A 15,900-nucleotide genomic window follows, 5' to 3' on the forward strand; every position below is an offset into this window, starting at 1 on the left:
TTATTATTATTATTATTATTATTAATTATCGATTCTCAATCCTAGTAAGATTACGAAGATGATATTCTTATGTCATTTATAATATTTTCTTAGAGTTTGTTACTATGTACGAAGTAAAAATTTTATGAAATATGAATGACTTTTTTTTTTCAATAAATATTATTCCCTCCGTTCCTAAATAGAGTTTTCATTTTCATTTAATTTGTCCCAAATAAATTTCTCATTTTCTTATTTGGCATGAGATCATTAATTAAAATATTATTTAACTTTTACTTTTTATCGTATTACCCACTTCTCGTAAACAATATAACTTTATAAAATGACCCATATTTTCTCTGCTTAATAATCTATTGCTGAATAGTGTACACGTTCCAATTTTTAATTATGATTTAATACAGCTAAGGAACCACTTATGATTTTTCTTTAATACTTGTGCCCAAAAGTAATGGAAATTCTATTCGGGGACGGGATACTAATTATATATTATCATCATGATGTAATTATGGCGACTCATAATTTTCATAATATTAGTTACATTTATTACTTACTATAAATTAAGGTACCTTTTGGAAAATTTATCTACCACTTGGCAACGATAAAAGTTAGGATAATAATATTTGAATTCAATATACGTTTGTTATGTCTTTCAGAATGATTATGTAATATACCATATACGTATAATGCTAACAATAATACCAAGCTAAGCTTTGTCTAGTGGTTAGAATTGTGCCTCTAACCTCGAGTTTAGGGGGTTCAATTCTCAGTAGGGGTACTTTGAGGGTAAGGATTTCGCTTATCCTCCCCCCTACTATGAGACTATCTGGTACGACAATTCATCTCTCAATCCAAAAATAAAAATATAAGGCTAATAATAGTTTAACTATCATGTAATTATATATTTATATCATGTATATATAAGGCTAATAATAAAATAATATCATGTAATTTCATCTTTTCAATACATATTGGATGGCTCGGGTTTACAATAATATATTGTGCACCTAAACTGAATTTATCGCACAAGAATTGACTATATTAGAAAACAAAACCCAACTATATCATACGAATACTTACTATGTCAGATAATTGATTATATCATACAAAAACTAACTAAATAAAAGCTGATCATGTCTTACAAAAATTGATTATATTAAATGAATATGGCCTATAGCGACGGAAAACATACTACTATATTATAATTTCCGGTGCACCATAGATATTATAAACCGGTTCATTTAGCTTTTATTTTTTTTAAATGTTTTGGAGGGTGATATTTTCGGGTCTTTTGCATCGGCTTTTTTTTTTACATCTCACCTCTTCTCAAACCTCAATTCTCCCTCTCTCTCTCATAGAATCTCTTCTCCCTCCCGTCATCCGGCCTCACCGGCGGCGTGCCGGCGTCGACGCGCGAATTTGAATCGGAGACTCACCTTCTCGGAGGCTGTTGCGTGGACGCGTGCACGGTGAACTGCTTCGTATCGCTTCATCGTGACTCGCGACTTGCAGCCACAGATTCAGTGGGAATTGGTGGACGGCGGTGGACGATGATGGACAGAAAACCTCCAAGAGTCGTGACTCGTGACTAGGTACATCTTAATTTGCTCAATTTACTTGATTTCTTGTTTTACTTTATAGATTAGGGTTTATGAATTTCATGAGAATTGGAAAATAAATTGCAATTTCACTTGTTATGGGTGTTTTTATATCAGATTATATAATTTAGAATTGTTATAAGTGTTGATTTTGTTGTTGTATTTTCATTTGAGTGTTATTGATGTTTGAAAATTGAAACACTGTTATTGCTGATTAAATCATATTGAGTACTTTCTGAATGTTGATTTCTATTAATTCGTTTGTTATTTATTTGATAGCATTATGGTTTCATGCCACGGTTGGTTCTTTGGAGGGTAATGGTGCACAATCATACTTTCAGATGCATTCAAGACACAGACCTATATCCCCTTTTAAAAAAGACAGACCTATAAAAATATGGTTTTCTGATATGTTTTTTATATTTGATTTTGTGCTGCCTTCCATGTTCCTTAAATGACATTAATGATCTAATAAGTAGTTATAAGTTAATTATTGGTTTTCTGATATATTGATTATAGTTTGTGGTCTATGGCAAATTGGCACATGTTTCATTTGGTGAGATACATCAAATTTAGCTCAATTGTTACTTGATTTTCAGATTTGATAATGAAGAGAAAACACACTCAAATTTTCAGATTTTCAGATCAAATTTGGTTTTTCTAGTACTATTTGGTTGTATTTTGTATATTTGTTGGTTATATATTTATTTTCTTTTCGATTGAAATTTAGTTTGGAGTATTTTTTGTCAAAAAATATTTTTGTTTAGTGAATGGTAATTGGTAGTGCACCACCGTTAGGAAATTCCTGGATCCGCCACTTAGTCTACATAAGTATATAGGTATAGCCGTATACACCCTGACGGTGTCCCCCAAGGCCCAACCTACATCTTAGAACCTCTCAGCTTCCCTCACTCATACACAAATTCCTCACTCCTACGCAAATTCCGAGCTCGAATTGCAGAAGCTGGTTCCAAGTGCTTGTTTTGTTCCTTAGATGAATCTACATGTTTAGACGATTTTTGTTGCGAATTTTGGTGTGAAATTGCGATTTTAACATCTACTTCATGTGATTATTCATGTGATTGGTTTTATGCGATTGTTATTGTTTATTTCATGAATTCAACTTATTTTTTCTTTGTCTCATATATGTTGTTTCATGTTTTTAGGGATAATTTACATGTTATAAACTTATGATTCGAAATTCTGGTATAACTTGTTAATTCATGTTTGTTTCATGGAACTAAATGATAAGAAAATTTATGTTACAATTTGTAGATGTGCATATTTTCATGCGATGCTATTGTTCGCTTGTTCTTGTTTAATTTCATGAGATCAATTTTTCAAGTGTTGTGGCAGGAAATCAGGAATGAATAACCTTCAATCCCTGACTCAACCTGAGAAGAAGAAATCAAAATCCAAAGGTAAAAAGAAGATGCCGAATGATGATAGTCTTGTGGAAAATCAGACTTACCATGAGGTTACTGAAGAAGCTCAACCTGAGAAGACGAAGAAGAAGCAAAAGAACGTTAAAGAGAATCTAGGAGTCTTTTCTTTAAGTAATGAAGTATTGGAAGTGCATGAAGTTGGTGATGGTGAAGACAGCCGACTTAGGGGAGATAATAGCAACCAGCAGGTGAAGAAGAAGAATAAATCAGAAAAATGCAAAGAGGTAGTTGAAAATGCCCAACCTGTGAAGGACAAGAAGAGAGAGAAGAAAGGTGATGTAGGTGCTGGAGACAGTGGAAGAAACAGGGACAGAGGCAGTAAAAAAAGGAAGGAGAAATCGTTTGGGTGTAATACTGAAGAAGATATAAATGCTGGTGTGCTGGAGAATTCTAAGAAGAATGGAACAGCTGAGCATACTGATAACTCCAATCACAATAAGAAATTGAAGGACAAGAAGAGAAAGAAGAAGGATGATGTAGGAGCCGGAGACAGTGGGAAAAACAGGGACAGAGGCAGTAAAAAAAGGAAGGAGAAATCGCTTGGGTGTAATACTGAAGAAGATATAAATGCTGGTGTGCTGGAGAATTCTAAGAAGAATGGAACAGCTGAGCCTACTGATAACTCCAATCACAATAAGAAATTGAAGGACAAGAAGAGAAAGAAGGATGATGTAGGAGCTGGAGACGGTGGAAAAATCAGGGACAGAGGCAGTAAAAAAAGGAAGGAGAAATCGCTTGGGTGTAATACTGAAGAAGATATAAATGCTGGTGTGCTGGAGAATTCCAAGAAGAATGAAACAGCTGAGCCTACTGATAACTCCAATCACAATAAGAAATTGAAGGACAAGAAGAGAAAGAAGAAGGATGATGTAGGAGCCGGAGACAGTGGAAAAAACAGGGACAGAGGCAGTAAAAAAAGGAAGGAGAAATCGCTTGGGTGTAATACTGAAGAAGATATAAATGCTGGTGTGCTGGAGAATTCTAAGAAGGATGAAACTGCTGACCCTACTGATAACTCCAATTGCAATAAGAAATCTAAGAAAGTCAAGTTTTCTGATAATGTTGAAGTTTTTCCCATCACCGACACTCCTAGTAAGGGGAAGAAGAAAAAGCTTGATGATGGCAGTAAGGAGAAGGATGATCTCGAAGATGGCGTGATACATGGGAAGCGATTCTCCAAAGAGGACGATGACATCATCCAAGATGCGGTATATAAGTACATAGAGGATCATCGACTGGGTGAACAGGGTTTAGAAATGATATTGAACTGTAAGTCCCACCCAGAAGTTAGACATTGTTGGAAAGAAATTGGGGAGGCTTTGCCTTGGAGACATTATCGGGCTGTCTATTGGCGGGCTCATGTATTGTTTGAACGAAGTGAGGCTCGTAAGTGGACCCCAGAAGAGATTGAGCTGCTTAAGAAATTCTATGAAAAGCATGGCCCAGATTGGAAAACGTTGAGTAATGAACTGGGCAAACATCGGTTTCATGTAAAAGATACATGGCGTAGGATCAGGTACCCCAATTTGAAGAAGGGACGCTGGACCCAAGAAGAGTACCAGAATCTATTTAATCTTGTTAATTTGGATTTGAGCATGAAGGTATTTGAAGAAAAGAAAACAAAGCATGGAATGCTACGAGACAACATATGCTGGGAGGCCGTAGGCGAAAAGCTCTCAACTCGAACAAATTCTGTGTGTTGCACGAAATGGTATGACCAATTAACATCTCCCATGGTATCTGAAGGAGAGTGGGCTAACTCTGATGATTATAGGTTGTTGATTGCGCTTGTTGATCTTGATGCTACTTGTGAAGAAGATGTGGATTGGGATTATCTTTTGGAACATAGGTCTGGTGATGTATGTCGTAAGCGCTGGAATGAAATGGTACGCCATATTGGTGAAAATGGTGTCAAACCATTTAGTGAGCAAGTTGAAATTCTTTCCCAGAGATACTGCCCGGATATACTAGAAGCAAGAGAAATTTATGACAATAAAGTTCCTGTTGATCTTTAGTTTGGCTTTGGTCATAGATTTTGTTTTGCTACGTTGTAGGGTGTTTTGTTTGAGATTTAGAAGAGTTTTTCTCCAACAACCTTAAATGTTGGAAGACAAATGAAAGAGAGAACATATATCGGATTACAGGATATTACCTTTGAACATTTATGTTTATGTTGTAATTTAGGGGAAGATAACCCCCGTGGCACCTTTGGTAATGTGTAAACTGGATTAAATTTATCTTTGATATATTGCTCCCTTTAACCCAAAAACGAAAATGAAAGAGAAAACGTCCTATTTGTATGAATTTGGCTATTCACGTCTCCTTCAATGCTTCATCTCTATATCATCTATTAATTCCTTTGTTGCAGATTATTTATGTTCTATCTCCATCTCTCTCAAGTTTTTGATTCGTCAAGGCTTGAACATTGAGACTGGAGAGTGTACTTGTTCGTACGATGTTAATGGTGAGGATGTCGTTACACTCGATATTGATGGAACCTTAAATAGAAGCACCGCCCCCAATTCCAACAACTTCCATCGTCAAGCTTTTTCCCATGCTTTCCTCCAAGTCATTGGAATTGATGGCACCATCGACGTCATTCAGGTGTTTCATTCTTTATCTTAATTCTTCATTTACCCGCTTTCGAATTTTAATTAAAATTTTTGGCATTGATCATTTTTGATGGGTTATGTTTATATAATTAAATAAATAAATGTAGAATCTTTATGTGTGACTGCAATATTTTTTGTAATTTATGATCTACATCTATTTGATAATGTTCAAACGTCAAATTTGGGTTCAAGATTTATAATATGACATTGATCATGTTTATCAGTAAAAGATTTACTGGTTGATTTCCTAGGAAATGCTAAATTTTGTTTGGTTGGATATGGGAACTTCTAATTCCCATGGGAATTTTAACTTACCTAAGGGGACTAGATAAGTTATTTCCTACATTTTGTAGGAAGTTAATTCCCATGGGAATTTGTATTTCCTACATTGTTGTCAACCAGACAAATTGCACATGAATATACTTCCTAGGAAATACAACTTCCCGTGAATTTTTATGGCAACCAAATCACACGCACCTTAGTGTAGGTGGTGTATTTCCTGCTTTGGAGTGCAATGGAGTAAATCAGATTTTTGGCTGCTTTGTGCTGTTCTCTAGTGATCTTTTGTCGAAATACGTTGTAGCTTCTCTGTGATTTGAGGTTGAGATTTGTATATATGATACTCCTATGTAATTCCACATTATCTATTGTCCTGATTTGTGTTAGAGGCATTGAGGTAATGAGGAATGGCATTGAGGTAAAGGAGAATGGCATTGATATTGTAACATCCCGTCCAAAACCAAGAAGACATAGCCTTAAGATAAGGAAAATGTTATAGATAATAGCAGCGGAAATTCAAAGAGACGGAGATGCCACACTAAGGAGTAGAACAAAAATTAAATAGAATAACCTTCATAGGAAAAGTCAACTCCAGTACATATAATCAAAAGGGAAAATGAGGTCCCATACCCTCATCTCCAATAAGTCTCAAGAGTCATACGACCACCAAAGTAAACCTCAAAATCATAGAGTAAACAAAACTAAGACAACTGAATCCATAGTTCCAATACATAAGTCAAAACTAGAATTAGCTACTTAAACCAACTAAGTATCTAATCCTAAGTCCAGATTTGAAATACTCATCCACTATGACAAGCTCCCTTTCTTTGCTCACACGGGGAACACACACACCCCCGATCCAGACTAGAACCACTCTAAACAGCATCACCATCTGCACAAAGATACAACAATTTCCACAATCAGTGGGGAGTAACTAGCAGTTCTCCCAGATCAAATAGAAACAGATATGAGCTTAAATAATTAGAAACAACATCAGAAACCATAATACCAAACACCAAACTCAAAGATACAAACGACAACCATGCAACAAATGCGGTCAACGATGCAACAAATGCAACAAATGCGGTCAACGAGCTCACACATAACAGACCATACCGCATGTGAGTAGACTCATTGGACCATACTGCCCAAGGCCTACGTTGCATACTCGAGGAACCATACCGCCCTTTTCGAATAGCTATAATCTACGGATCATACCACCCGTAGTAACCAATGGACCATACCGCCCAAGGTTTAGTAACAAAATTCTAGGACCATACCTCCCTTAGGTTAACAAGCATAAATTTCTAGGACCATTCCGCCCTTAGAAATTCAACTCAAACTCCTTGAACCATACCGTTCATAGGATTTCCTAATGAAGACCTCTAGAACCATACCGTTCCTAGAGTTACTCTATCCAACAACGTGCAATCATACAAGACAAGCGCACATCAACCAAATGAAACCATCAATATGAACAAGTTATGAGCGTAACTCAACCAATCTTACCATCAAGGTTCCAACATGAGTCTGCATAGCCAACACCAACAATCGGTACGTTTCAAGACTCAAATCAAGGGCTACCCATCACATAAGGACACATACCCTTAACGTAATACTTAAACCACCCAAAAACTACTCAAACAACCTTAGCATACTTACCTAAGACCAACCAAGCAAAGACACACAAGCTGTAACCCAAAAAAAAAAGAAATAAAAACACCACATCACGACTCAGGGGCAGACCACCAGTCGCGAGGTGCGATGAGGCTCGCGGGTCGTGCTGGCAGCCGTCGCGAGTCTCGACGAGGCTCGCGAGTCGCGAGCAGCCCTCTGCCGTGGCCTGCGAGCTTCGTTCGCTCGCCCACGGAACCCCTTCGAGGCTTGCTCCAGCCATCCCCTTCTACTCCAGCCTCCCTTTACACCCATACTTACACCAAACTCCCTCGTAACATCCATGACTCACCAACAACAACCCACAACAACAACAACTCCATCAATATCAACAACGACAATAACAACAACAACAACTCCACCAACATCAACAACGACAATAACAACACACAACAATTCCATCACATCAACAACGACAATAACAACAACAAATCTCCAATCACCAAAACAACGACAATAATAACAACAATAACAAATCCATCAACACAACAAACAATAACAACATGAAAACTTTAACCATACAATCTTCTAAGTTCTTCCTAACATGATACTACGTTCTCTAACGCATTTCTAACAACCGAAGTTCAATATCTATACTCTACCGAACTAGAATAACACTAGTTACCTTTTTCTTCGGAAGATTCACAATAGAAAGATTCCAAGTACTCTAGAAGTCTTGTGAGATATCACCACCTTCGCCTCCTATGAACACAATCGCAACGAACTCAACACGCGCTTGAAACCGATGCAAATATGGCTCGAAAACAAGTAACAAAAATCTGATTTTTGTGTGAGAAAAATGGATGAAGAACAAAAGCTTTTCCCCTCCCTTTTTCCTTTGAAAATGGCGTGTGAAATGGAGTCACAAAGACCAAGGGTTCTGATTTTTTTTTCAGAAAAATGAAGGTGAAAGGGTGATGATTAAAAGGGCAATAAGAAGGGTGAATGAAGAGATTGACCTTTGGTTATCGCAACGTTACAAGAGGAACTTAAAAATCTGTCCCAACTCTTCATATAACATGGCTAATATCAGAATTTTTGGACCTCCCTAACAAATAACATAATGTACGAAGGCTAACACTAGTACAATGTACATTTTCCGGCACTAAGTAAAACGTTCAAAAATAATATGTATAAGTATATCTTTTCCAAACTAAAAATTATTATTACCAACGTAATAAAAATATACACGTAATATACTATCACATTATACACTCGGCACACGCAAAAGTACTACATTGTCCGTTTCATAAGAACAATGCAAACAATTATATAATACGACTAACACAATGCCACATAAATAAGACGCACGTTATCACCTTTGCACAAAGTCAATTAAAATAATGTAGGTGTAAATATATATATATATATATATATATATATATATATATATATATATATAATAAATATATATGCTTTCAGAAAATAATTTAGCAGAAATATAATTTTCACATCGTGATAATAAAATTAACACGCGAAAATTTCAGAGAAATTTCGGGGTGTTACAATCTCCCCTCCTTAAGAAAAAGTTCGTCCTCGAACTTAAAATAACAAGGAAATACCTGAGACAAAAAGCTCGGGATACTTGAGCCTCATCGACTCTTCCGTCTCCAAGTGGCTTCCTCGTACTTTTGGCTTTTCCAGAGCACCTTAACCAAGGGTATCACTTTTCTTCTTAGAGCACGATTCTGACGGTCCAAGATCTGAACAGGTCGCTCCTCAAAAGTCATGTTCGGCTCAATAGAGACCGACTCTATAGGAATGACATGAGACGGATCGCTGCGATACCTCCGCAACTGCGACACGTGGAACACATCGTGCACCCTTGACAACTCAGGGGGCATAGCCAATCTGTAAGCCACCTCCCCAATCCTCTCGAGAATTTTATAGGGGCCAACATACTTCGGGCGTAACTTGCCTTTTTGCCCAAATCTCGCCACCCCTTCATCGGAGACACTTCAACAACACATATCTCCAACGGTGAAAGAAATAGGCTTCCGACGCAGGTCTGCATAAGACCTCTGCCTATCTTGAGCAGCCTTCATTCTAGCCTGAATCACCTTTACTTGCTCAACAGTATCTTGGATCAAGTCTGGCCCCAACACCAACAAGTCACTTATGTCGCTCCAACAAGTGGGACTACGACACTTTCGCCCATACAAGGCCTCATAAGGAGCCATCTGAATGCTAGCATGGTAACTGTTGTTGTAAGAGAACTCCACCAAGTTCAATGACTTCAACCAAGACTCTTGAAATTCCAAAGCACAAGCACGGAGCATATCCTCCAGAGTCTGAATAGTCCTCTCTGTCTGCCCATCCGTAGCAGCATGGAAAGCGGTACTCAATTTCAACTTAGTACCAAATGCTTCTTGCAGAGCAATCCAGAAATGAGACAAGAATCTAGGGTCACGATCAGATATATATCCTTCGGAACACCGTGCAACGAATGATTTCATTAGCGTAGGCTTCCGCTAACTCTTCCATAGACCAAGTATTCTTCATCGGAATAAACCGAGCTACCTTAGTCAATCGGTCCACAATCACCCACACCGCATTCTTACCCCCAGCAGCTCTCGGAAGACCCATAACAAAGTCCATCGAGATAGAATCGAACTTCCACGCGGGAATTGGTAATGGTTGTAGCAAACCACCCGGTCTCTGATGCTCGATCTTGATCTTTTGACACACCAGACACCTGGCCATAAATTTGGCCACTTCCCTCTTCATGCAAGGCCACCAGAAATTCGCCTTGAGATCCTTGTAAAGCTTATCACCCCAGGATGAACTGAGTAGGAGTACAATGAGCTTCTTCGAGAATCTTCTTCTTAAGCTCCAAGTCATTAGGCACACACCAACGACTCATAAACTTTAGACCTCCCTCGGAATCGACTTCGAAATTTTCGGCTCGGCCCTGAGCCTTAGCTTCACGGATCTTTTCCAACTTAGGATCATACTTCTGCTTCTCTCGCAACTCTTGGAACAAGGCAGGCTCGGCACTCATAGCACAGAGAGTTTCCACCGAACCCCGAGGTACCACCTCGATTTCAAGCTTCCGAAATTCATCACATAAGTCTCTGGGAAGAATTCTAACCGCATTAAGATAATGCTTCGACTTACGGTTGAGAGCATCCGCAACCACATTAGCTTTGCCCTCATGGTAATCAAGCTGCAGATCGTAATCCTTGATTAGCTCCAACCATCTTCTCTGCCTCACATTCAAATCTCTTTGAGTGAATATGTACTTGAGGCTTTTGTGGTCGGTAAACACCCTACACGAAACCCCATACAGATAGTGTTGCTAGATTTTAAGAGCGAACACCACAACAGCCAACTCCAAATCATGAGTAGGGTAATTCTTTTCATGCACCTTCAACTGCCTGGATGCATATGCCACCACTTTCCCTGTTGCATAAGAACACAACCCAATCCAAGCTTCGATGCGTCACTATTAACTTCAAACCCAACCCCTTCAGTAGGCAAGGTCAGAACAGGAGCGGTAGTGAGGACTTCTTCAATTCTTGGAATGCTTTTTCACACTCTTCGGACCACAGGAACTTACTCTCATTCTTCATCAATTTAGTCAACGGCTGAGCTATCCTTGAGAAGTCCTTGACAAACCTCCGATAGTAACCCGCAAGACCAAAGAAACTCCGGATCTCGGAAACATTCTTAGGACTCTCCCATTCCACCACAGCTCTAACTTTGGAAGGATCTACCATCACTCCATCCTTGCTGATAACATGGCCTAGGAACGACACCTCCTTCAGCCAGAACTCACACTTGGAGAACTTTGCAAACCATTTATGTTGCCTTAGAATACCCAAGATCAACCTCAGATGCCTCTCATGCTCTTCTTCATTCTTAGAGTACACCAGGATATCGTCGATGAAAACGACTACACACGAATCCAGGAACTCATGGAAAGAGCGGTTCATCTGATCCATGAATACAGCAGGGGCATTAGTAAGACCGAAGGGCATGACCACGAACTCATAGTGCCCATATCTTGTTCGGAAGGCGGTCTTAGGAATATCATCCTTCTTCACCGGAATCTGGTGATAACCTGACCTCAGGTCTATCTTTGAGAATACACCCGCACCCTTTAGCTGGTCAAACAGATCTTCAATGCGGGGCAAGAGATACCAATTCTTGATAGTCACCTAGTTCAATTCCCGATAATCGATGCAAAGCCGCATACTCCCATCCTTCTTTTTGACAAACAGCACAGGAGCACCCCACGGCGAGACACTTGGCCTAATAAATCCCTTATCAATCAATTCTTGCAACCGAGTCTTTAACTCTTGCAACTCAGCAGGCGCCATCCTATACGGGGCCTTTGACAGAGGAGCAGTACCAGGAGTTAAGTCAATGCTGAACTCAACTTCTCTTTCAGGAGGGATACCCGGTAGCTCATCAGGAAAAACGTCCGGATACTCACGAACAACAGGGATGTCCTCTAACTTCGCTTCTTGGGTCAAATCTTTCACCATACAGAGGAACACTTGCTCCCCTTTCTGACGGAGCCTTTGCATTTTGAGAGCAGATACGAGCTTTACTCCCTTCTTCAACACCACTCCACTATAGGAGATACGCTTGCCACATGGACTACGAAGAGTCACTTTTTGATCGCGGCAATGAATCTGAGCACGATACTTGAACAACCAGTCCATGTCCAAAATAACATCAAACTCGACCATGGAGAATGCCTTGAGATCGGCAGGCAGATCAATACCCAACACAGAGATAGGCACCCCACAATACTGGGCCAAACAAGGGTAATTCTCACCAAAAGGTAGAGAAATAAGAGTCCGAACAGGAGAACTTGAAGTCAAATTAGCTTTCTTGGCAAAAGAATCAGACACACAAGACACAAAAGCACCATAATCAAACAACACAGAAGCAGGGACAAAATTAACAAGAAAGGTACCAGAGATGACGTCGGGATGAACATCGGCGTCGGAATGAGTCATACTGTAAACCCGATTCCTTGGCGGAGCAGAATGACTAGGAGGAACAGGGGGCTTAGCTGTAGCCCTCGGATTCTTGGGACACTCATAACTCTTGTGACCCGCTTCCCTACAATAGAAGTAAACAATGGCAGCACCCTCACAATCCTTTCCCGGATGAATAGGCTTCTCACACCTCCGACACTTGGACGGATCAGAACTCTGCCTAGAACCGGAGCCTTGGTATCCACCACGGAAACTCGGCTCAAACCTCGGCTTCTTAGCCGGACCAGGGGCAACAGACGGAAAAGGCTTCCTCACAGATGCGGCCTTAACAGCTTCTTCCTTTCTCACTGATGCATGAACACTAAGGGCCATCTCATAAGCAGCTTGAAAAGTAGTAACCCCTGAACACATCACCAGCCACCAGGGTCCTTACCCTCGGATTCATCTTCTTTATATATCTCTTAACCCTCTCAGCTTCGGTGGGAATGACAGTACCAGCAAATTTAGATAGATCCATGAAGCGGTCGGTGTACTTCTGGATGTCCATACTCCCTTGAGTCAGAGATAGAAATTCTTCCTGCTTTTGTCAGCGCAACTCATCAGGGTAAAATCTCTCTTTCAGCTTGGCGGAGAACTGGGTCCACCCAAACCTAGCTGTAGCCATACACACATCCTTCACCGTACTCCACCAATTATCCGCTTCTTTCTTCAGATAGTACGTCCCAATCGGTACTATTTCGGCAGCAGAGTAGTTTGTTGCCGTGAATAGCTTCTCCATCTCCCTTAACCAGTTTTCCAAAGCCACAGGATCAGCAACACCATCATAAGTAGGGGCTTGTGACGGTCAAACCGGTCGAAAGCAGACTGCCCACTACCCGAAGAAACAACTCTATTAGCCAAAGAGATGAAAGCATTTTCCAGGCTTACGCGACGACGACGCGCAGCTTCCTTTCAAGTGGCTAACTGTTGTCGTGGAGGCATACTATAAAACAGAAACTATCACATTAGTCTATCAAAATCACATAAGCAAGCATTAAATCGGTAAACATAGTAAACAAAATGTTTCCCCAGGCTTACTTTCCTACCCAGGTAGCACTCATACACTCTAGACTTGAAATCTAAGACACTAGTAATCCTAGTCACAAGTCTACTCATCTTCTGGAAAATAATAGTACCCTAACCAGAGTTTCTGGAACGTTTTGCTCTGATACCAACTATAACATCCCGTCCAAAACCAAGAAGACATAGCCTTAAGATAAGGAAAAGGTTATAGATAGTGGCAGCGGAAATTCAAAGAGACGGAGATGCCACTCTAAGGAGTAGAACAAAAACTAAATAGAATAACCTTCATAGGAAAAGTCAACTCCAGTACATATAATCAAAAGGGAAAATGAGGTCCCATACCCTCATCTCCAATAAGTCTCAAGAGTCATACGACCACCAAAGTAAACCTGAAAATCATAGAGTAAACAAAACTAAGACAACTGGAATCCATAGTTCCAATACATAAGTCAAAACTAGAATTAGCTACTTGAACCAACTAAGTATCTAATCCTAAGTCCAGATTTGAAATACTCATCCACTATGACAAGCTCCCTTTCTTTGCTCACACGGGGAACACACACACCCCCAATCCAGACTAGAACCACTCTAAACAGCGTCACCATCACTAGTGGAAAAATTCTCTTTTGCTACTTTACAAATGCTTTGGTTTTCATAAAAACGGAGCATTTGAAATTAAAAAATTGAGAAATAAAACAAAAAAAGAACGCTAAATTTAGCATTTTAGCAAATGCTCCGGTCAAACGGAGCATTTGATTCATTTAACCGGTTCAGGTTACCCTCTCTCCACTTATTATCTCCTCGTTGCTTTTAAAAAAAAAACACTCTCAACGCCTCATTCTTTCACCCCCCTCAAATCCCTAATTTCTCACCTCCCTTATCTCCAACGCCTCCCTCACTTTCACTCTCCTCAATTCGACTCTCAATCATACCTCTCTCGCAACTTCCTTCACGCACTGAAAACCCTAGAAATCCGATAATCAGCGACGAAGGGTGATGATAACGACGTTGATGATGAATAAGATAATTATTGAAGGTCGTGGAAAGAAGTTGCTCATATTGTGTATAAGGTTGTCGGGTCGTTTCTTCCCGGTGATCGGATTTTTAAGCCCTATGAGTCCGCTTATGCAATTGGTAAGGTTTTTCGCTATTTTTTTTCTTGTTATTTCGCTGATTACTTCACTTTTCTGTTATTTTGCTGTTCTGTGTTGTTGTTGGTTTGGTTTTTGTTGTTGGTTCAGATATTAAGGGACGAAAATCAAAGGTTGATACTAATTGAGATTTCCATTCTTTACGCAACTAAATTAATGGTTTGTAATTCTATTTCCTATTTCAATTTTCGATTTATAGGGTTTCATTTCGTATATACCATTTTTTCTCTAAGTTTGTGATTTTATTGCTATTTGAAAATGTGATTTTCTTGCTATCATGTTTTTTGATTTGAAAGCATTTCTGAATTGTTATAGTTCAGAATCATAGAATTTGTTCTGCTTTTTTGTTCTGTTATTTTTTTGTTCGAAAATTCATAGTTGATAGAGCTCCGTAGTTCTATTTTTAATCACTTAAGTGTAAGAAAAACACCAACGTTAGGATGTTTGGGTTCGGAGGTAGAGGCGTGAAAAGTCTGAAGCTGCAGCTGTGCTTCCGTATGTCAAAGCCATCTAGTGTTAGATCTTTTAGCAGGTATGACTAATGATTTTTTTCCATATAGATCTTGTAAAACAATACTCACATCTTTGTGATGTAGGTTTGTTTTTCAGTAGATGAGCAAGATAACAAACACCCAAACTTCAACTAGTAGGTTATAAAGGGGTAGTTGACTAATTCTACTCTATCCTCTCATTGTGATTGTCTTAGTTGGAAAAACACCAACGTTTAGATCCTACACTTGGGAATCCCATGCTCTTGATTACAAGTTTCTTGTGTCACACTTACATGTTCTTTTAATTACACACTTGCCATTTCATTACATATGCATTATAATAAGAAGCTGTAAATGTTAATATACAAAAATTATTATGCTTAAAATACATGCAAGTACATGGACTTGTGATAAAAAGTAAAAAAGAGCATCCATGTGTAATGCAAAGGAACATGTAGCCCAAGCCATGATATACACCACGCTTTTGTGCATAGGCTCTGAAGTGTGAATTGTGGATTTAATTTATTTTAAACTATCCTTTTTATCAATTGCTATTCATTAGTTATAGGTCTTGTAGGACAAACAAAACTAGATATTTGACAATTAGTTGGACGGAAGAAGTAGATCTTTATTAAGCCTTCA

General features: G+C 39.1%; 2 protein-coding genes across 4 annotated transcripts; one reads left to right on the forward strand and one right to left on the reverse strand.

Moving 5' to 3' along the window:
* Positions 1–1,275: 1,275 nt before the first annotated feature.
* LOC125493994 (RNA polymerase I termination factor-like) lies at positions 1,276–5,341 on the forward strand. 3 transcript variants are annotated; one of them, XM_057396061.1, is made up of 3 exons: positions 1,276–1,586; positions 2,938–4,748; positions 4,812–5,341. In XM_057396061.1, exons 2-3 carry the CDS (start codon positions 2,959–2,961, stop codon positions 5,050–5,052), a joined length of 2,031 nt encoding a protein of 676 aa, XP_057252044.1. In that variant the 5' UTR covers positions 1,276–1,586; positions 2,938–2,958; the 3' UTR covers positions 5,053–5,341. The 3 variants fall into 3 exon arrangements, with proteins under 3 accessions (XP_057252044.1, XP_048493435.1, XP_048493436.1); XM_048637478.2 differs by having other exon boundaries at positions 1,277–1,586; positions 2,938–5,341; XM_048637479.2 differs by having other exon boundaries at positions 1,277–1,586; positions 2,949–5,341.
* Positions 5,342–10,372: 5,031 nt separating this feature from the next.
* Positions 10,373–12,926, reverse strand: LOC130591863 (uncharacterized). The gene is made up of 4 exons (XM_057395807.1): positions 11,801–12,926; positions 11,162–11,722; positions 10,920–11,004; positions 10,373–10,871 (listed from the first exon to the last, which is right to left on the reverse strand). The coding sequence occupies exons 1-4, from the start codon at positions 12,924–12,926 to the stop codon at positions 10,373–10,375; spliced, it is 2,271 nt and encodes a 756-aa protein (XP_057251790.1).
* Between the last annotated feature and the right edge of the window lie 2,974 nt (positions 12,927–15,900).

The sequence above is a fragment of the Beta vulgaris genome, chromosome 6 (genome assembly GCF_026745355.1).
Source record: "Beta vulgaris subsp. vulgaris cultivar EL10 chromosome 6, EL10.2, whole genome shotgun sequence".
Taxonomy (NCBI): domain Eukaryota; kingdom Viridiplantae; phylum Streptophyta; class Magnoliopsida; order Caryophyllales; family Amaranthaceae; genus Beta; species Beta vulgaris.

Coding starts and splice junctions, on each gene's coding strand:
- LOC130591863 (XM_057395807.1), bottom strand. CDS start 12,926: ATGGCCCTTAGTGTTCATGCATCAGTGAGAAAGGAAGAAGCTGTTAAG. Junction 11,723..11,800: donor TGTCAAAAAGAAGGATGGGA/GTATGCGGCTTT, acceptor CCCGCATTGAAG/ATCTGTTTGACCAGCTAAAG. Junction 10,872..10,919: donor TTGGAGTTGGCTGTTGTGGT/GTTCGCTCTTAA, acceptor GGTTTCGTGTAG/GGTGTTTACCGACCACAAAA.
- LOC125493994 (XM_048637478.2), top strand. CDS start 2,959: ATGAATAACCTTCAATCCCTGACTCAACCTGAGAAGAAGAAATCAAAA.